The following is a 21,235-nucleotide window of genomic DNA, read 5'->3' as shown; positions in this document are numbered from 1 at the left end:
GAGATATCCTCTGCTGAGTCTCTTCTATTATCTGGCAATGACTGGAAACATGATCTCTGCTCTGTCTTGAGGAGGTCTCTGTTAACTGCATCGCTTTCCTTGATGTTGCTTGGGCTGTTTCTGCACATGCTGCAACCTTCACTGAATGTGAAATCCCCCGCTCAGTTTGCTTTTCACTAGAGGTGTCACTCCAGTAATCTGAAATTACTTCTTTCTCTCTCTGCAGACCACCCAAAGGCTGTGACAAAAGAAAAAAAAAAGAAGTATTACAAGCAACTGGTAAGCATGCAGTTAAAACAAGGGCTGTACATAGAAGAGCTCCAAGAACATTGTCTAATAAATTGTATCTGTGCTCACAGACAATGGAGACGTCACTTAAGTGACTAACTGTATGTTTGGTTGGATATATGATATAACAGACTCATTTCAGTTTCCTATGGACATGAGCTCCTGTCCCGAAATATAAAGTGACGCTTAAACTGTCTTAAGGTAAGCCATCTTACCCCACTCTTGCACAAGCCTAGAAATGTGCACAAGATCAAGAGCCATGTTTCACCAGAGGTTCAGTAACTCCCAGCTGAGAAGTTATTTCTAAAGGCATACCACCCCTGAGCTACAGCCACCACAAATGAGATTCACTTCACTTACCTTCAGCCTTCTAAAAGCCAGGCATCTAGAAGACACTAGGCATCCCTGGTTACCCCAATCATTGGTGAAGGGGAGGAGCTACTTTCAGAGATTATGGTGATGCACCTCATTCCAAATTGGGCAAAGGGGAACCTAAATAATTAGTGTATACCGGAGGCTTATCTCTAACAGTAAGGGATAGAAATCCCATACTAAAGATAAGTCATCACGTGGCAGTTATTTTGAGTCACTTGAGTTTATTCACTGTTTTAGTCAAGTGAGTGTGATGTGCTGCTGATTATTGCTCGAGCTGCTGAAACCAGGGTACTCATTAGTTTATTGCACACTTGTGTAATGCTAAAAGCTCTTAGGACACAACCTCACCACACATGCATACAAACTCTTTCACAGTGATGTTAGAGAACTTGTTAGCCCTTTCTTGTGACATAGATGGAAATGGAGGATTCACTGATTAATTTTTTTAATCGAGATATTCAGTAGAGAGGCTATGGAAGAGGTGAAGTGCATTCCTAGAAGCAGTCACTCTAGGTAAGCAGATGATGCATGCTGGCATGGCAGTTGGGAAAAACCAAGTATTTCAGTTTATAAAACTATCTATGCAGTACTTTCCATTGCATCACATCTGCCATTGGAGGAAGGTTGGAGAAGAAGAGAGACATTTCAACGAGAAAAAAAAGCCACTTGTTTTATAAGGGAGAATATATTAAAATAAATGGGCTATCAAACATCCTGATTGCATCTGCAGTACAGTATAAGCTCTCCTCTTCTGGATACTTGTTTCACCACAAGAACAATACTCCAAAGAAACAAGGATGAGAAAAGACCAACGTGAACAATATACTGTCAGAATGCAACAGTTACTAGAAAATTAACAGGGATTTTTTCCTCATTAAATCACCTCCCTACTTTCTGCCTTTCAGAACAGCAGATGGAGGCACAAAAAAAAAGCTAAAATAATTACTAATCAACAAGAGGTAGAGATCTCCATTCCCACAGGACCTTGCTTCACAATCCTAATTGTAATATTGAGTAAATCTATACATTAAGTTTCACTTAGCCGTGCTACAAATTTCAGAAATCAACACTTCACTGAAAGAGCATTGTAAGTTGCTATGGTACTGAGACAATTAGCCTAGAGACCTTTCAGTACCTTGAAATCAGCTACCTTTGTGGCATATTTTACTATGTACTGTGTTATATTCAGTTAATACTACCAGCAAAAGATGGAATTAACTCATCATCTTTGGATGCCTTATGGCATTGTGGGGAAGCAAAGTGGCTGTAAAATCATCTTAAGTAGCTATTTGTATGTGGGTGATCGTTAACTTCCAGCTCCAGGAGAGCTGGGCAACCAGGAGTTTTTGAAACTCCCATGCTGATTCTAGATTTCCAGATCAGTCGCTGAATTAACTTTACTAGGATTTCCCATCCCAGCAAGTTCAGCCATTCTCATTGTATGGATATATCAAAACAGAAAAACACCACTGGACTTTTAAAACAAAAACAATGGAAATGTATTAAACATGTAAATTATTTATGCCAGTTTATTCCTTACTAGGATTCAGATCTCTGAGTAATTACACTATTGTATAAAATATTTTATGACAAACAAATTTTCAAATATTAATTAAACTGTGTACACACTTGCTCAATTGTTGTCCTCTGCAAGTTAGATCCTGTTAAGGCTTTTATTTCTTCCACCTGAACTGTAGCAAGTCGAGGCTCAATCATGTTTGTTATTTGTGTACAGTCATCATCCAAGTGGGGAATACTGGGTTCTGAATTTAACTGCTCTCCCTTGGTGTTAAGCTGTCTCTCATTTGGCACTACAGGAGTGACAGGTTGTACTACAGATCCTGACAAGGCATTCAGAGCTGTCACAAGATCTACTGGCAGGACATCACTGCTCTCATCTGCTGATGGATCGATGGAAAAGGCATGACCCTTACACTCTAACTTGTCAGGCCATGGGTTTATCATTTTAACATTCTCAGAATCACTGAGGGATCTCAACAAATCACTGATTTCAAATTCATCAGTCTGCACACTCTTTTCAGTGAATGCTTCCTTGAAAATCTTCCCTAGGGATGTCAGTGAAAGATCTGTATCATTATTAGGGGACTGGTCTTTTACAATGTTATCTGTGTTAATAACGGTCATGCAGGTTCTCTCACAATCTTCTAAAATACGTGGAAATATATCTTGTGGTGTCTGTTCCTTTGGAACTGTTATTATATCCTCCAGAAGGGCATCTAGACAGAGGCTTATTTCTGGAAACAGATCTTCATTACTTAATTTCTGTGAAATCTAAACATTAAAAAAAAAAATGTTTACAAAAAGGAATGGAACAATTCTGTCTCAAAAGCACGTAATTAATATTCATTTTAGAAGTAATTTATATCTATATATATTTCTTTATTTGCAATTTTTGCAAAAGCTACAAGACTTGAAGCCTCCCCTAAGAATTCATACAATTTCTTAATAAGGGTTAGACTAAGGTCTCAGTTTCAAAAGTAGAGCACTTCAGCTGTTGACTTCCCTAGCAATGAAAATTCAGAGTAAGAAAGGCTGAATCTGCTATAAAGTCAAAGATATTATGCCATTGACAATGACCTGAGGGTGTTAAAGGGCTCTAAAAGAAAGGCATTAAAAATTTCTGACACTCAGAAACAGTGAAAGTGAACACATTCACAGTAATACAGAAAGCATAAGTTAGTAAAACAGAATATACAAGTTTTGATTATGTGTTTATGTGGATCCCAAATAGGTATGGAGTATTTGTGCCTCACAAGATCCAGTTCAAAACCTTAGGAATATGTCTGGAGGCTGCACGTTTGAGTTTACACACTGAGCCCTGAACCACAAAACCATAACTGCTCTTGTAACACTGCTACTGTTTTTCTAATCACTTTAAGGCACATTTAACAGACACATCAATTTTTATACCAGCTAATATAGCTTTTTCTTTTTTTCTTTCCTATCTCTGTTTCAAATGCTTCTGCAGGAAAAAAAAATCAGATGCCTCAATAGATCTAAACCATATTTTTTTTTCTATATAGTGTTTGTACACAACATCAGTGTAGCTTAGTAGTACAAGACCTTAACATAATCGCTCTCAGTACATTTTTAGACTCTTGCTGCCAGCAAGTGGCAATACTGGGCAGTGCAAGAATCCTTTAACCACTGGTAACATAATTTTGATCAAGCTCATACACAATAAAACAAAAAGGGCAGAAATCTGAAAGTACTGACTCTTGTTCAGTTTGCAAGCCATTATAAATCCCTGATTCTTTCTTGAAAAATTATTCCCCAGTGTGCTGCTTCCTATTTCGTACCTGTGCAGCTAATTGTTCCTTTTGAAGTACTGACTACTTTTTACTTTGCCATATGGAATTACACTTTCTTTTCAGACCACTTCTCTTATTTCTGCAGACTTTAAAAAATTGTGAAGAAAAACCACTGTCATAAATGTCTGTACTTGAAGAACTGTGGTATAAACAGCATGCACATATATTATAAATTTAATAAGAAAAAGGCTTGGTCCATTTGTTGAAGGACAGGTGAAACTTACACTTACATCAATGCAGAAGGATCAGGTAGGCATAAATGACTTATTTTGCAAGATCTGAAAAACTCAAATGCCAACTGAAATCCAACACTTAAATGTGACTGGTGTTCACAAACCCCCCATCCAAATATAGGTGCCTAAATTCCTTCAGCACTCATTTCTATTGGCAAAATCTTGTGAGGCTTGCTCTATAAGTAATTAAAAGCTGCAGAACACAATAAAAGTAAAAATTTTCCCTCCCGAAAACTCGTTCTCAGCTGCCTCTTACCCATAAAGACACTAAAAGCCCCAGTGCCTAAGGCCTTCCCTATGCCTTCAACTGTCTGTCGAAAGGGAACAGATGAGCTGTTAAGGGAGCAGGGTTGAGCCAGCTGGGAATTGAACTAAAACAGGGAATTCTCTCTCCTGTGGACCCCAGTCTGGTAAACATGGTCTGAACACACCTAAGTTTCACTCAGAGGAGGAGTAGGATTCTCTGTGTAAATTTACACCATGGTAAATGCAGGTTCAGGTCCATCCTCCACCAGAAGAATGCTGCTTCATTTTAAAAAAGGGGTTCCTATGTAAGAATACCAAAGAGAAAAAGGTATCTCTTTGGCATAAAGCTGTTAATTCTTTTTAGGGTTTGAATGCCAACCATCTCATGGCATCTGTGAATCTCTCCCACCGAGCACAAGCACACTACTTTGAAAGCCTTGATTTGAATCCCACTATCCATGGACCACTCGGTGGACAAGGAATTGGCTGGATGGCTGCACTCAAAGAGTGGCGGTCAACAGCTCAAAGTTCAAGTGGAGACCAGTCACAAGTAACATCCCTCAGGAGTCCATGTTGGGACCAGCCCTGTTCAACATCTTTGTCAGCGTCATGGACAGTGGGACAGAGTGCACCCGCAGCAAGTTCACCAACAATACCAAGCTGTGTGGTGCCATCAACACGCTGCAAGGGAGGGATGCCATCCAGAGGGACCGGGACAGGCTGGAGAGGTGGGCCCATGAGAACTGCATGAAGTGCAACAAGGCCAAGTGCAAGGTCCTGCACATGGGTCGTGGCAACCTCAGGCACAAACACAGGCTGGGCAGAGAATGGATTGAGAGCAGCCCTGAGGAGAGGCGTTTGGGAGTGATGGTGGATGAGAAGCTCAACATGAGCTGGCAATGTGTCCTTGCAGCCCAGAAGGCCAACCACATCCTGGGCTGCATCAAAAGGAGCATGGCCAGCAGGTCAAGGGAGGTGATTCTCCCTCTCTACTCTGCCCTGGTGAGACCCCACCTGGAGTACTGTGTCTAGTTCTGGAGCCCCCAAGATAAGAAGGATGTGGACCAGTTGGAGTGAGCCCAGAGGAGGGCTACGAAGATGATCAGAGGGCTGGAGCACCTGTCCTATGAGGACAGGCTGAGAGAGTTGGGGCTGTTCAGCCTGGAGAAGAGAAGGCTCTGGGGAGACCTTATAGTGGTCTTCCAGTACCTCAAGGGAGCCTACAGGAAAGATGGGGAGAGGCTGTTCAGTAGGGCCTGTTGTGACAGGATGAGGGGTAATGGTTTTAAAACAGAGGGAGGTAGATTTAGATTGGATATTAGGAAAAAAATTTTTACACTGAGGGTGGTAGAACACGGGAACAGGTTGCCCAGAGAGGTGGAGAATGCCCCATCCCTGGAAATGTTGAAGGCCAGGCTGGATGAGGCTCTGAGCAACCTGATCTAGTCGGGGATGTCCCTGCTCCTTGCAGGGGGGTTGGACTAGATGATCTTTGAAGGTCCCTTCCAACCCTAACCATTCTATGATTCTACGATCCTCATGTCTCAACTATTCTCAGTACAAACTAAATTCAAGGTGCACCTTAATCCAGGCACAAATCCTGCTGACCTTCTGATATCAGCCCAGAATCTTGGTCTCCCTTCACACACTGGGTAACAGCTGAGCATGACCAGACTCACCTCCAGCCTCAGCTGATTCAGAACCTCACACTAGAGGAAGTAGGTGGACCACGAAGTCAAGCAAAGGTCTCATCTAAGAAAAACAACTTACTTGACCGTGTACATAAAGACTGTGCATTAATAAACTCACTGCACCAAAAGCCAGTGAGCAAGCCAGGCTCATCCAAGCCTTAGATGTTCCCCTCTCCCTGTGCACTACATGAGCAAGCTTAAATCTGGACTGTCAATTCCAGCAGATGGCAGTGCATTCACATCACCTGGTTGAATCTTCACATGCAAGAATTTTTCCCATGTGTTCAAGAACAAATAAAAATTTATTGAGGAATTGGTGGCTATTTGGTGTCACAGACTGGCTTACAAATGTTAGAAGATAAAACTGGACTGACTAATACTGAAGCATAAATAATAAGGGTGGAATGGAAATGTTAAGTGGACTCCTACATCTGCTAGCTCCAAGCCACACAACAGCAGAGAAGTTCAGCCTTTCAATACACGGATATGAGAGAATCACTATAAAAGAGTTAAGGCTTCAGAAGGATTAACATTACCGGCTTTTGTGAGAACGCTGAGCTGAAGATTACTGCAATATACTGGGACATGAGAGATGCACAGAGAATTACAGAACAGTTGAGGGTGGAAGGGATCTCTTGGGACCAACTAGTCCAACCTTGCTGCTCAAGCAGTGTCACCTGCACCAGGTTGCCCAGGACCATGTCCACTCAGGTTCTGAGTATCTCCAGAGGTGGAGAATGCACAACCGCTCTGGGTAATCTGTTGCAGTGTCTGACCATCCTCACAACTAAAAAGTTGGGGTTTTTTTTGTGCTCAGATGAGAATTATTTCTTTTTAATTTGTGCCCATTGCCTCCTGTCATATCAGCGGGAACTATTGAGAAGTCTGCCACTCTCATCTTCATTCTTTCCTGTCAGGTGTTGATACACATTGGTAAGATCACCCCAATCCTTCTCTTCTGTCTCCTCAAGTTGAACAGTTCTAGGTCTCTCGGTCTGTTCTCATACGAAGATCATAATCATAGGATACTTTGGGTTGAGAGGGACCTTTAAAGGTCATCTAGTCCAACACTCCCTGAAGCCTTCTATTCTCCAGGCTAAAAAACTCCAACTCTTTCAGCCTGTCCTCATAAAAGAGGTGTTCCAGCCCTCCGATCATCGTCGTGGCCCTCCTCTGGATCCACTCCAACAGGTACACATCTTTCCTGTACTGAGGACTCCAGAGCTGGACACAGTACTCCAGGTGGCATCTCACCAGAGTGGAGTAGAGGGGAAGGACCACCTACGCCAACCTGTTGGCCACACTTCTTTTGATGAAGACCAGGAGTGGCTTTCTGGGCTGTGAGCTCATTGCTGGCTCATGTCCAGTTTTTCATGCATCAGTACCCCCAAGTCCTTCTCTGCAGGGATGCTCTCAGTCCCTTCATCCTCCAGCCTGTATTGAGAGTGAGGGTTGCCCCAACCCAAGTGCAGAACCTTGCACTTGGCCTTGTTGAACCTCATGAGGTTCACATGGGCCCACTTCTCAAGCTTGTCCAGATCCTTCCGGAAAGCATTCCATCCCTCAGGCATGTCCACTACATCATGCAGACTGGTGTCATCTGCAAATTTCCTGACAGTCCACTTGATCCCACTGTCTATGCCACCGAGGAAGATATTAAACAGTACTTGTTCCAGTACGGACCCCTGAGGGGCATATCTTATCACTTATCACTGATGTCCACCTGGACACTGAGCCATTGACCACTACCATCCGCATATGACCATCCAATCAATTCCTTATCCACCAAACAGTCCATCCATCAAATTCAGATCTCTCAAATTCAGAGGGAAGGATGTTATGGGGGACCATGTCAAAAGCCTTACAGAACCATATGCAATAGTTCTTCAATAATCTTTGTGGCCCTGTGCTGGATTCACCCCAATGTGCCCATATCTTTCTTGTACTGAGGACACAGAACTGGACACAGCATTCTAGAGGTGGCCTTACCAGTTCTGAGTAGAGAATCACCTGCCTCAACTTGCTGGCAACATTCTTCCTAATGCAGTCCAGGATACTGTTTGCCTTCTTTGCCACAAGGTGTATTGCTGGCTTGTGGCCAGTTTATTGTCCACCAGGATCACCACGTCCTTCTCTGCAGAGGTATTTTCCAGTCAGTTGGTCCCCAGCATAGAACCATAGAATGGTTGGGGTTGGAAGAGACCCTCAAGCGTCATCTAGTCCAAACCCCCTGCAAGGAGCAGGGACATCCCTGACTAGATCAGGTTGCTCAGAGCCTCATCCAACCTGGCCTTGAATGTTTCCACGGATGGAAACATTCAAGGCCAGGTTGGAAATCAGGCATATACTGGTGCTTCACGTTATTCCTTCCCAGATGCAAGACTCTGCATTTCCCTTTGTTAAACTTCATGAGATTCCTCCCTGCCTAGTTTTCCAACCTGTTCAGATACCTCTGAATGGCAACACAACTACGTGGTTCATCTGTTACCAGATCGGAAAGTGCTGAGGGTGCATTCTGCTCCATTTTCCAGGCCATTAATTAAGATGTTGAACAGTATTGGCCCCACTACTGACAGACTAACCATAACAGACATCCGAGCTGCTACACTGTCAAAATTAAGAAAATCCAGCAAGATCCATTTTACAGTGTCAGGACTTCTATGCAGAGATTATGTTAACTAATAACTTTTTCTCATATTTTCAGGAACAGATACACAAAACTAACATGCCCAGTGACTCACTGCTGGTTGCTAAGATGTCTGTCCTGTCCTTTGTTAAAATCAGTACATGGAAGCCTGTGATGGCTGTTGGTTTCTCTCACAAGAGGTCTTCTTGCAGCACTCGGATCTTGCCAGTGCCAACATCGGCCAACGTGCAAAAAGTATAATTCACTGAGTGATTAATTCCAACCTTCTTACTCCAGGCTGCAAAAATGTCCTCCTTGGAGATATTATCAATGCACTCAATATGCCTTTTCTCCAGAGGCTACTAATAATAGTTAATCTTTGTTTCAAGGTATTTTGATTTTGTTCTATTTAACTAAATCTGTACAATGAGAATCTTTCATTTAATAAAGTTGGTATTACAGACGTATATTGGTAGTTGTGTATTTTTCAAAAAGGAAAAGCCTAGGGAATCTCTTTTTTTTTTCCTTTGTTCTGAAACAAGAGATACTTCACTATATAATCAAACATATTTGCTACATGACATGAATAATTTGCCATACTGGTCTCGAATTTGTCTTTGGTGAATTTTAGCAAGCACTGTTTTTTCTCCAACATTAACCTTAATCAGGTTCCCTGAAAAAAAAAAAGAAAGTAAATTTGATTTATACAGCATTCTAACTTTTTATTTTTAGGTACAAATTTATGGCACTAGATGGAACAGTCATAATGCCATGGTCTCTACATTTAGCAGGTTATTTCAGCAGATAATTACACTGCATATTGCTGTACATCACTCCACACTGGAACATCAGAGAAGAAATACTGGAACTTGTCTCTTGCTATAAGCTAATGTGAGGTTTACTAAGAAGCTGCAGAGGGCAGCAAGCATTACATGCATCCAGTGAGATCCTCCCATTTCTCTAGGACCTCTGCAGTTGAGGTTACTAGTGCTGTAGAAATACTCAAAAGTGTCCATGACATTGCAACAGAAGCTTGTAAAAGCAGTTACTCTTAGCAGCAGAAACAGCAACAGAGCAAGTTTCAATGACAGTTTCTTTGTCCAGCATACATTGACTTGAAAATAATGAACTGGTCAGGGATGAACTGAGGCTGGAAATCAAAAAGCTTAAACAGGGAATTGTGCCTCAAAGGTGCAAAGAGATAGCAAGGCAGAGGTAGCAGAGCAGACAAAAGTAACATCGCGGTTGCAGATGATAACATACAGACAGAGGATATAGAGGCAAAGGTCAAGAACTCCTTTGTTAAATGCTGCCAGCACTTCCTCTGCTAACTGGAGAGAAATCTGTTCCAGTCTTTCACTGCTGCTCAGACTTCAGTGACTGCAAACCAAGAATGGAGGGAGTACAGGAAGGGGAAAGGGGAGAAAGGAAGTAGAGAAGAAAAAAAGGAAGCACTTGACCACTAAATGTTTACGTCAGTGGTTGCAGAACCTTCAACTCTTGCTCAAGATATTTCTGGGTTGGACAGTTCACACAGATATATTGTTGAGTTGTTGCTACTGTATTTTCTGGAAGCTGTCAGGGAATTCCTTATTCCCTCCAGGGTTTTCTTTCTTTTACGTGCAAAAGCAGTGCTTGCAAGCAGATAACTACTAAAATTATCAGTATTATTTGTGAGTTACACTTGTAACATTCAGATTGCACAAAGCTGATCTAAATCAGCATGGGTACAGTTCACTTGCCTTCAGCTGTGCACTTCCACATGTCCTTTTGTGCTGCATTGGCACTTATCTAATCTTCTGGGGAGCTGAACTGAAAACATTATCTGGCTGAAAACTAAGCCAACTAAAAAAAACTGAACAGCCTCTGACAGTTGTTCCTCAAACGTGCTTCATGTTGAGGGTCAAACAAGCATCAGTGTTGGCCCAAAGGAAGCAGCAGAAACGCATGGCAAAGAAAACGGGCAGTACCTTGCAACACCTAAGCAGACAGGCTCACAGTGGAGTGGAATCATCCTCAAATCAGTATCACTGAAAAAGGACCTGACAAATGGGGGAAAAGCTAGCTCCAAAGCTATTCTCTGATTCTTACCTCATCAGTAGTGACACCTATCACTCAGGAGCAGCTTTGAGATTACCAAAGAGATGTATTAAAGAGACCATTACCACCTATTTTTGGCCACAAGTAAGTCTTTACTCCCAAACAGAAGAGTTACAGATACTCTTTTCCTCCTCAAAGACCTTTCTAATGCCCTCCCATAACTTTCATCAGTAGAAAACATGTTCTAAGCTACTGAAAGGTTTAATTACTTTAGCTTAAGTAACAGCCCTTATAGATTCTGTGTCATAGTGATGTCTTTCCTACTTCACTGTCACTGGTATGCTTCTACCCTTGTTCCCTGCAAGCTTAATAACTGCAGTTCCTACCCAAAAAGCAGAAAATAAAGGTTAGCTCTTAAGCCGTTTTCACTTAATGTGCTTAGTGTCAGTTTCAATAGCTATATGCCTGCTTTTAAAAATTAAATAACTAGGTATTTTTCAGTAAAATATTCTCTAATGCTAATTGAATTAAATAATACTTAATATACATTCAGTTGTAAAAATACACTAACCTTTTCTTCAGAATCTTTCTGAAATCCATTCAATTTGACATCTAAATTTAGGAGAGTAAAGACATATTTCAGTTGTACTATCATCAAACTCCACTTCGAAATGTTCCCATTATCTCTAATAAAATGGTCCCACTTTCTGATTAAGGCTGAAGTTTCAAACCTGGAAAATTACTATAGTCATGTTCCAGTTAGGCTCTGTTAGTCACCAAATTATACTCAAGGACTATTTTGTCATATTTCTTCATTGTGGTTTACAGGCCTGCGCTTCCAAAAACTATCAGCAGATGGAACTGCCACCCATTCCACAGGATGAGACCCATCTCCTGTCCTCTGTAGTAATACTGCAATTAGACAATACAGCTAAAAAAACCCAATAATTTGCTGTCTCTGAAAAGGGCCGGTCCCAAACCCCCTGCTCCCATCCCTGTGTTCTGACATTCATGTGACTGCCTGGCAACTTCCTAATCAGAAGTAAAGTGAATGGTTTTCTATTGAGTTAGCAAAAAATAGCTCAAAACAGGGAGACAGCAGAACAGATGGGGCAGTCCTGCACTGCTGGGAGCACAGAGGAACGGAAGTACAACTGATGTAGCCAGCAGGTGATAGACAGATACGGGGAATGACTAGTAGCTTTTTTATTTCTCCTTTCTTACAGATGCCTTTGATTCTTGGATATGCTAGTAAGAATTACGTAGGAACTCTCAGTGACTGTTACATCCATGCTTACCTTACATATGCATAAAAGCACTTGAGCATCACGTGGCCTGTAACTTTCAACAGAAAATTCCACAGCAATTAAATTTTTTTAAGCTGGAAATATACCACTGGTTTGGGAAAGCAGTTATTTCTTCAAACAATGCTAACAGAATACTCACAAAAACATAACTTGTAGTCCAAGCAACTATAAAAACTAAACAACTGTTGTAAAGGCCACATATAGTCAGACTCTAAATAAACCTAAATGGATTACTCATCTTTAGCCTCTCAAATGATTTGCCACAGCTAGAAAAACTTCCAGTTTTGTACAAAATATAACATACCTACAGAACTATTTTCCTGTCCCTCTACTGCAGCATTTGGTGAAAAACCAGGCTTAGAAATATTTTCAGTAAGTGATGGACAGTTATTCCAATCCCTAGAATTAAATAATAAAATTAATTTTTTTTTTTATGCAGAGAAAATTGTAATCTGCTCAGCTTAAGAAAATGTCTACAGTACTTTTGAATTTACATATGTAGTTTTGTACTTACAATTACTTGAGGAAAAAACATCTAGTTACTTTAGAAACATACTTCTTTTTACAAGGACATGCTAAGGACATACTAAGACTTCCAGATTTCCTAAGTGGAGCTAGTTATATGTGTACCTTCATTCTCTAAGTGAAGAAACAGCCCTTCCTATTTTTTAGTACTTTTTTCTGTATTTCTATTATAATTCCATCTTCTACTTAAATTCTTCCATAGCGTTTGAGGACAAAAGGTCTAATAATATTTATTTCATATTTTTGTTTATTTGTCTAATGGTTTTCCCTGAATACTTTACTGCCATTCCTGTCGCTTATGCCCTTATACTGTTAAAGGTAGTATCATCAATAAAACCAAATACAAGTACAGTTTGACCTATACCGGACACAGAATTACCTCTAACATAAACCTAGATTCTCCGCCAAACAAATAAGAAAACTGCTTCACAACAGAACACTGAGAATAAAATAATATACAAATGGGGGTGTAATGGAATTAATTACAGTATGTCTGACTGGAATTCCTGTGTGATGTATTATACTCACTGCAGTAGAGACTGAGACTGGTCAGATGTGTATGCCTCTTGAGGTACCTGAATGGAAAAAAAAGAACGAACAAGTTAGTAAACAACTTCATTATTTGTTTTCTCAGCTTTGCTACATGCTTATCTTCTTCCTTCTGTAACTGAGTTGGGAAATGGAATTTTTAGATCAAATCTTTACATACATTGCTAGTAAGATACAAAAGCCATTTCACTTAAACTTCTTTTTTTAATTTGTGCTATTTCAGAAAAATGTTGAATAATAAATCAAGACCATGAACGACAACACTCACCCAGAAGGAAAACATACCTATGCAAGTAAGATATGATTGCTTTAAACTTCAGATGTTTTACACATCAGAAGACCAAAACAAGAGGTATTTTTATTTAAACTCCCAGTTTTAATCTTTGTAACAATTCTTTCTTTTAATTAAATAAGACAGGGTTTTGCTGCAGAGAATGTGGAGTTTAGTACACAACTCTCTATATCCCTGGAAAGGACAGAATTAAGGAACTTAGCTGACAAGACTTGCACATCAGCAAGCTCTACGTGGCAGGGCTGCCACATGCAGACACAGGAAAGAGCATGAGGACAACGACAGAGCCCATGTCAGAGCAGGAGTCAAATTCAAATTCTTTAGTAAAAGGAGCTTAGATCCACCTTTTGTGCCTCTGATTGTGTATAAGGGAATGATCTCCTCTAGCATGGAAACAGGAATCTTTAGGTAAAGCCTAAGGCAACTCAAGAATTATTAAGACAGACAAGGGAACTGCAGAGTGGGTCTCTTCCAGAGGAGTTGAAGACCGGAGATTACTACTGGACAATCAGCATACTGGCTGCAATTTTAAACAAATCATTGGCATACAGTGGAGAAAATGCACAGCACTAGGAAAACTCCAAGAAAGAATATCTTAGAGTGGACACAATGTGATTACTTACTTGGCTTGCACAAGGTATTAGCAACACAGTAAGAACAATTGTTTTAGCAATGACCTGAAAAGCAACAGGTGGAGATCACCCAGTACCATGGACTGCTAAAAGGCTCCCTGGAACAGAAGAGAATCTTAGAAACAGTTTGTGCAAAAATTACTGACTGATACAGTTCCAAAGCACAGCAATGGGATAGTTGGCAGAAAGTTATTTACTTTGCTAAATATACTCTTTGTAGGAATCAGCTTAGGTATTTACATAGAACATCATCCAGAGACCAAGGGAGGTCAGCAGGATAGCAGAATAACTACTACAGAATAACACCTTTAGGCGCACTTCACCAAACTGGGCAAGAAAAAGAAAAGCCTGAAGAAAGTGAAAGCACAAACTTACAATCTTGAGGCCTGCTGAACAAGGCATGGAATAGAGTATTAATGCAAACAACTTGTCAGTTGGAAAGAACCTGAATCCTACAAAATCTGCCTGTATATCTATTGCATCTCTGGCGGAAGAAAATTCTTACTTAAATCTCTTACATGATAGAATCAAAGACAGGACTCTGTATCCAAAGCCTCCCCCAAACCACCTGAAGTACAAAGAAAGCCAAGACTCTTTGGAACAACTGGAACAGATGTTACATTTCCTGAAAATATTCACAGCCACTCCAGGTTGCATGTCCCTCATATCACATCACATCACAATGCAGTATTCACTTAAGATAATTTCTGAGGACACAGGAGAACAAAAGCTTCTATGTAAGCACATTCTGTGTTGGCTCTCAGAGTGGCTGAAGGGCCACACTGGTGCAATCCACACATGCAGGTATCAAGGATGACAGGCCAACAGTGTTCCTTGCAGCATTCAGTAAAGATTTAAGTTTTACACTGTCCCCATGCTGTGCATGACCAAGTGGCCAGTGGCATGTTATACAGGTCTCACAAAAAAGGTAATAGTGAGAGTTACCCACACCATTTGGTGAAAAGTACCAGGTTTCCTTGGTTTTCTGACTTTTCCTTTTGTGGACAGAGAATTTGTTCTTATACTTGGAAGAATCCCTTACTGGGATTGCAGACTGGCTACTCTGGTGAGGGTCAGGAAGCCAAAGACTTAGATTAGGCAGCAGACAGTCAGATCAGAGGAGAAAGGGAGAGAGTAAATGGGCACTTCCCTCATTCCCTCTGCCCTTAGAAAACTGTGACAAACTTCAGTCAGGACAACCGTGGGCCATGCAAGCAGGAAAATAAACTTATAGAGAAAAGCCTTTGAAATCCAGCAACTTTCCAGTTCTGTTCACCATTTCCCATGCTATCAGTTGAGACAAATTTATTTGCAATTCTGTAATACTGTGTAAAAATATTGACTTAGTAGAAATCCTGTAATGGTCCGGTAGAATGATACAGTAGAAGCAGCATCTTTTTTTCAATCTAGTTTTGGTCATCTAGGAAACTGTTTCATTCTTCTAAGAAACCCTCTATACTGGAATAAAGAAACACAGATAGAGTCTATGGACTGGTGAGTCCACAGCACTAAGGAATTTTACAGTCACAGGTTTTAAAACAATCTCAGTCAAAGAGTAGAAACCCGCTTGTCTCTAATTGTTTCACGAGCATGTCACATGCAGGTTGAAAGCTGGCTGCTCAAAAGAACAGAAGTTTATGGGCTAGCTATCAACTGTGGCAAATGTATTAACAGGTAGGCTAACCAGTAGACTAGGGAATGCAGAATTGTCCACAGAGTAGAAAAATTACCCCATCATCACACAAGTAGACACTTTGTTCTGAATTTCAGATTATTATTTCTTTTTTAAAGAAACAATTGTCCAGTCGTTGGACCACAGCTAATCTCACAATGAGAAAACAAGAGTGTATTCTGGCACGGTTAACCCAGATTGGTTATCCTTCAGCTCTGAAGGGAGCATACTAAAAAGTCCACGCTCCATGATTTCTTCATGTTCATCATGGGCTTGTTCCTCAAAGTTGAGAGGTTACACCCTCATGAAATACCAGGGAAGAGACTTTGATACATTCCTGGAGAAAATGTACTGCACACATGGTAACTGTCTTGCCATAAAATTCATTTCTGCTGCAAGCCAGCAGAGTCTTTTGCACATAAAGAATGGGAAGCCCAGCGAGTTTATTAATAATTAATAGTTAGATACATGTAGCAGGAGATGTATCATTTCTATACCTACTGGATTTATGTGTTTTTCCTTTCGACTATATGTGTGATCATTAAATTTCTGTACAAAATGGATTTCTGGAGAGGGAGGTCCTAGGAAAAAAAGAAAAACAGAAGAAAAATATAGTAATTAAAGGAAGTTTCAAATGCCTTAATTTCTACGTAACTTTCCATAACTTCACAAATTTCTACACAAGTCAGTAACTGAGGTAAATGCATCAGAGCTTCTGATATGCAATGGACTTAAGTGGCTGAACAAGCTATCTAACTAGATTTTGAAACTACAACACAGAAAAGGTCAGAAATTAATAAAATCAGCTGGGGAGAAAATTTATTTCAATTAGTGTTCTGGAACCCTCCCTGTGTTTGTACTGGAGATTAACACTTTCCTCTTATATTTTTAACTAACAACTGCAATTTTGCTAAGCTGCCTGATCCAGTTGACTAAAAATATTTGTACTCCTGTACGGAAGCCTTTGCATGGTCTTTAAAGAAAGTAAGAACTTCTCTCGGCAGGGGGGAGAGAGAGAAACCCTCAAGGTTTGACCCTTAGGTTTCAAAACTAAAATGTTCCTACTGACATAAATAAAATACCCATCAAATTAATCTTTGGGTTATGTATCTCATCACCAAATTGCTACTATACAGGATTGCACAAATACATGAATAATAAAATACTACTGCCAACTTACTGAATATAAAATGTCGCAGGCAGAATGCTAAAAATATCATAACTATTCATTTACAGAGACTAGAAAAACCTACCTAACTCTCAGATAAATCACCACTCTACAAACTGAGCAATGAGCCAAATAAACATCCCTTAAACCATGTTATGTTCAATGTTGCCAGGTTTTAATTCCAGTGGATAACCACAGGCAAGTTCTAAATGGGAAGACACTTCTTTCCTCAGGCAAAACTACTGAGCAACTATGAAAGGTTCAGCATCAGGACAGCTATAGGAAAAGTTTATGCGAATTTCAGTAGGCTGTAGATAAGATTTACATTAACTCAAGAGTAGGTTGATAAAAAAATGATGATCCACTCAGGTCTTCACATTGGCCAAAAGAGAAACAAAAACAAAAAAAAAAAAAGTCTGGAAGAACACTATGAACACCTTGTGTAACTCAAAGAATTGTTAGTCTCTGCATGGCTGGAATAAAAGGTACAGGATGCAAGTCAAATGGACTATATAAAAATGACAAGGAGATACCAGTAAAACTATTAGGTGACTACAACATGCTTGCTCACAGAACCTGCTCTAAGGGACTTATTAAGGAAGATTTTAAGCTTTAAATGAGTGTGCATGCATTTATGTTCTAAGTAATTTAATAAAACGCTTAAGATAATGCACTTAAATATGCCTACCCAAATTTTGTACGTTAAAGACAATGGATATAGTAGCAACATTAAAGGTTTCTAAAAATATATGCAACTACAGTTACATATTATTAAAGTGTACAGCTTCCATTTATATGACTATTATGTGCTTAGATTCCATTTATTTTATTCTGATCAAACACAATACATGTATCTAAGTAAAAAAGATATCCCTATATATAGCCCAAACAATTCCTAAGCCACGCATTCTCAGTTATAGCACACAGGAAAAATGGAGAAATTAATAGCTTTTTTTCAAATATTAAAAAGATGCCGAACGTTTTTCTAGAATAAGAACTAAAAGTATGGATATAATAAGAGAGTACATAAAGTTTATAAGAATGAACTTCATGCAACACTTAAGTAACTGCCTCAGATAACATCCACAGCAACAGATCATAGAAAAAAAAAAACGACTGAAAAAAGAATCTGTCCTACCTTCACTAATTCTTATTTCAGTTGTTAAAGTGATGTCCTTCGTAAGAAAAGGCAACCTTTCCAAGATTAGAAAAAAAAAATGAAAGGCTGTTAAACAGTTGCATGCTCTGCTTTTCATTCCTTTAAACTCAAGGAACAGTTGAGGGCGGCCAAGGGCACCCATCTCGGCCTCTGCTGCTGGGACACTACAAGCTGAGCGGGCGCACCTCTAAAACTAACAACAACCGTAAAGGACCCCCAAACTGTGAGGATATATCTGATACTCTGCATGGCAAACCTTAGGCAGCAAGGCATGTGTCACGTATTTCCAAGCAATCTGGGGCCACAAAGCCAGTACAAAGAAGTGCAGCTGCTCAGTAGTTTCAGTTATTTGCCATGTCTTAAAGGATAAGCGATAACGTCATGAAAATGGTATCAAGTTAAAACTGCAGAGAAACAACATCACCAGCAATCCTACTGAATAGCGTTTTCTTATTTTCTCTGAGCTGGCTTCTGGGACCTTTCACTTCCATTGATTCAAATGTTATTTAGGAGGGTCCAGATGCACAAACTCGGAGACCCAAGGGGTGTCTGTAAAATCAATGGGGCCATTTGCAGAGCTGAAAACTACTGTTCTGAGTCTGAGGGCATATAAAACCGGTCTGAATAGATGAAAAAAAAAAAAAAAAGATTTTTTTTTAAACGAAAAAAAAAAAAATAAAAAGACTCCTTTATGAAATAATGGAGAAGAGCTGCCTGGCACTACAGCCGCCAGACGCAGCATAACACCGCTCCTGCGAGCGGGCAGTGTTTTCCCGCGATGACGCCCACGGCTGGGCAGGCCGGGGGCAGCGGCCCGCCTCTCCTCAGGGCGGCCCGGGCGAGGGCCCCTCAGACGGCCGCCGGCGGCCCCTGGCTTCTCGCGGCTGTGCAGCTGCCCCGCGCTCGTACAGAGAAGCAACACCGCCTTACCACCTCATCCTGCGGAACTCGTCCTCTTCCTCCACTTCACTCTCCGTCACAGAGCCTTCCACAACGGTCTCGTCGCTATCGCTGCTTTCGCCGCCGCCGCCTCCTCCCCGCTCCTCCATGGCGCCACCGCTCCCCTCCCCGCCCCTTAGCCCCGCCGGCGGCCGCGTCTCCCCGCGGCGTGCCGCTCCGTTCCCCTCGGCGGCGGCGGCCATTTTGTGGAGGCCTGAACCCAGCGGCGCGTCTCTCCCGTTCGGGGCTTAAGGAGCGGCCAAGCGGGAGAGGAGAGCCCGGCCTCAATAAGCGCAGCCCCTCGAGCACCAGTCGGATTGGAGTGGCTGGTGGTAGAAGTTAAAGGCAGCTCTTTGGCGCCATTGAGATTAGTCTCCCTCAGCACAACCTGCCTCAGCCTGCTTGGGATGGCAATGCCATCTCCACACCTTCGGGAGGGGTTTGTGCCTCCTTGTTAGGGTTAGGCTTCTGGTTCTGGCCCTGCTGTGCAAAACATTTGGCAGAGCCACAAAGCATTTAACATACTCCTACAGACCTGGGCGTTATCTAAAATTGCTCCTTTTTCCTAATTTATGTACTTCCATGGCCACATTTAAGGAGCTAATTTGGTCTGTCCTGACCACAATGTTCACATGTTCACATGTTCAAGAGCAGGAATGTGTTTGAGATAATAAAATTATTCATTGCCAGTATGTTCACAGTATTTGCAGTAGCACTGCTCTGCGTCACTGGGTGGCTATCTGTTAATGACAACAACGTTTTATCTTCAGGCAGACCCTGAAGACCCTGAAGGCCTCAGCCTTGCCTTCTGCCTCCACCGCAACGGGGACAGCATGGCTCCCCCTGCCCTTGCTCAGTGTGAAGCTGGGCCATGGGCCGGCCACCCCGGCAGCAGTAGGTCTCACAGCTGTTGGCGGCAGAAAGCATTAGGTCATGGACTTGCACAGGTGTCAAATTCCACATCATGGTAGCGACTCCTGCTCCCAGTGAACTTGGGGTTAAAATTAACGTTTTTCTTACTTGCCAAATCACATTCATCACAGAATATTTAAAAACCCAGTGCTATGGGAAAAGTGTGGAAACCAGAGCAAGATACTAAAGGTCATCTTAAATTATGTATCAATTATACATAATTGTTACAACTGTGTACAAATTGCTGTTTTGCTTTGACTTAGTCATATCCGTATGCAATTATAGCAATTGCTGTGCTTATTATCAAATTATTCCAGAAATATCACTAATAATCTGTTTTCGGGTAATGAAGGTGAGATACTCAAGAGAACGTGAGTGTTAAGAAAGAAGCACTCAGGGCAGATGGATACACCATACGTAGTAAGTTATTAAGGCTTATAAGCATCACATTGAAGATTAGAAAGAGAAGTGTATTTACATGTTAAAAGACTGAGCTGGCATGAATGATTACGTCACTGACGACAACCACTTGAGGTGGAGTTCTTAGGAAACCTTTTCATGAGGAAATCCTTTTTTGAGTATCACAGTAACGCTTGACAGCACAGTGCCATGTGGAGCTGCTACAAGTTATTTCTAAATGAAATGGCACCTGTGAAAAGCAGTTTAGGAGAAGCCAGAGTGTAGATCATCCCCAGCAAAACCTTTGCAGAGTGCATTCTATTTGTTTTTAGACATGTTAGCCCGCAGTTGCTCAGGCCCAGAAACAAAAAACGGCCATGCAAAGCTGGAACGATGTCATGCAGCCATGAACAAGGTGTCACACCTGACCCAGTGGCCAAAGAAAACACGGAGCCTCCCATGCTTCGTGAGCAAAAGAAAGGATTTCCTTTTTGGGCGAAAGCCACAAATCTAAATATATTTCGCTTTTGTTGTTGTTGTTGTTGCTCTGAATGTCGGGAGCACCACAGCTTTCCACAAACAGGCGGGCTGTGGATCACCACGCTGTTCCTTCACGCCCTGGTAAAGCGCATCCAGGCCGTGGGTCAGCAGCGGTGCTGCCGCCCTGCCCTGAAGGCCGCGGCCCTGCCTGCCCACAAAAGGCGGGGGGGCCGGAGGGGGCAGTGGCGGACCGGTCGGTCCATCGGTGTATGTAAATAAGCCGCATGCTGCTGCCCAATCAGGAAATACAGCGAGGGGAGCGCGGCGTCCGATTGGCGGGCGGCCCGTGGCGAGATGGCGTGTTCCCCGC

General features: G+C 41.5%; 1 protein-coding gene across 1 annotated transcript in view; it reads right to left on the bottom strand.

Moving 5' to 3' along the window:
* The window catches only part of ANKRD31 (ankyrin repeat domain 31), a 71,190-nt gene extending 51,913 nt beyond the window's left edge, over positions 1–19,277 (bottom strand). The window contains 8 exon segments of the mRNA XM_086770618.1: positions 87–238; positions 2,293–2,955; positions 11,403–11,443; positions 12,443–12,537; positions 13,192–13,238; positions 16,310–16,389; positions 18,115–18,170; positions 19,069–19,277. Of these exon segments, the coding sequence (XP_086626744.1) occupies positions 87–238; positions 2,293–2,955; positions 11,403–11,443; positions 12,443–12,537; positions 13,192–13,238; positions 16,310–16,389; positions 18,115–18,170; positions 19,069–19,277 (1,343 nt within the window).
* Between the last annotated feature and the right edge of the window lie 1,958 nt (positions 19,278–21,235).

Source organism: Chlamydotis macqueenii, chromosome Z (genome assembly GCF_036417535.1).
Source record: "Chlamydotis macqueenii isolate bChlMac1 chromosome Z, bChlMac1.mat, whole genome shotgun sequence".
Lineage (NCBI taxonomy): Eukaryota > Metazoa > Chordata > Aves > Otidiformes > Otididae > Chlamydotis > Chlamydotis macqueenii.
The sequence above is the reverse complement of the archived record's forward strand: the minus strand, read 5'-3'. Positions and strand labels throughout refer to the sequence as shown.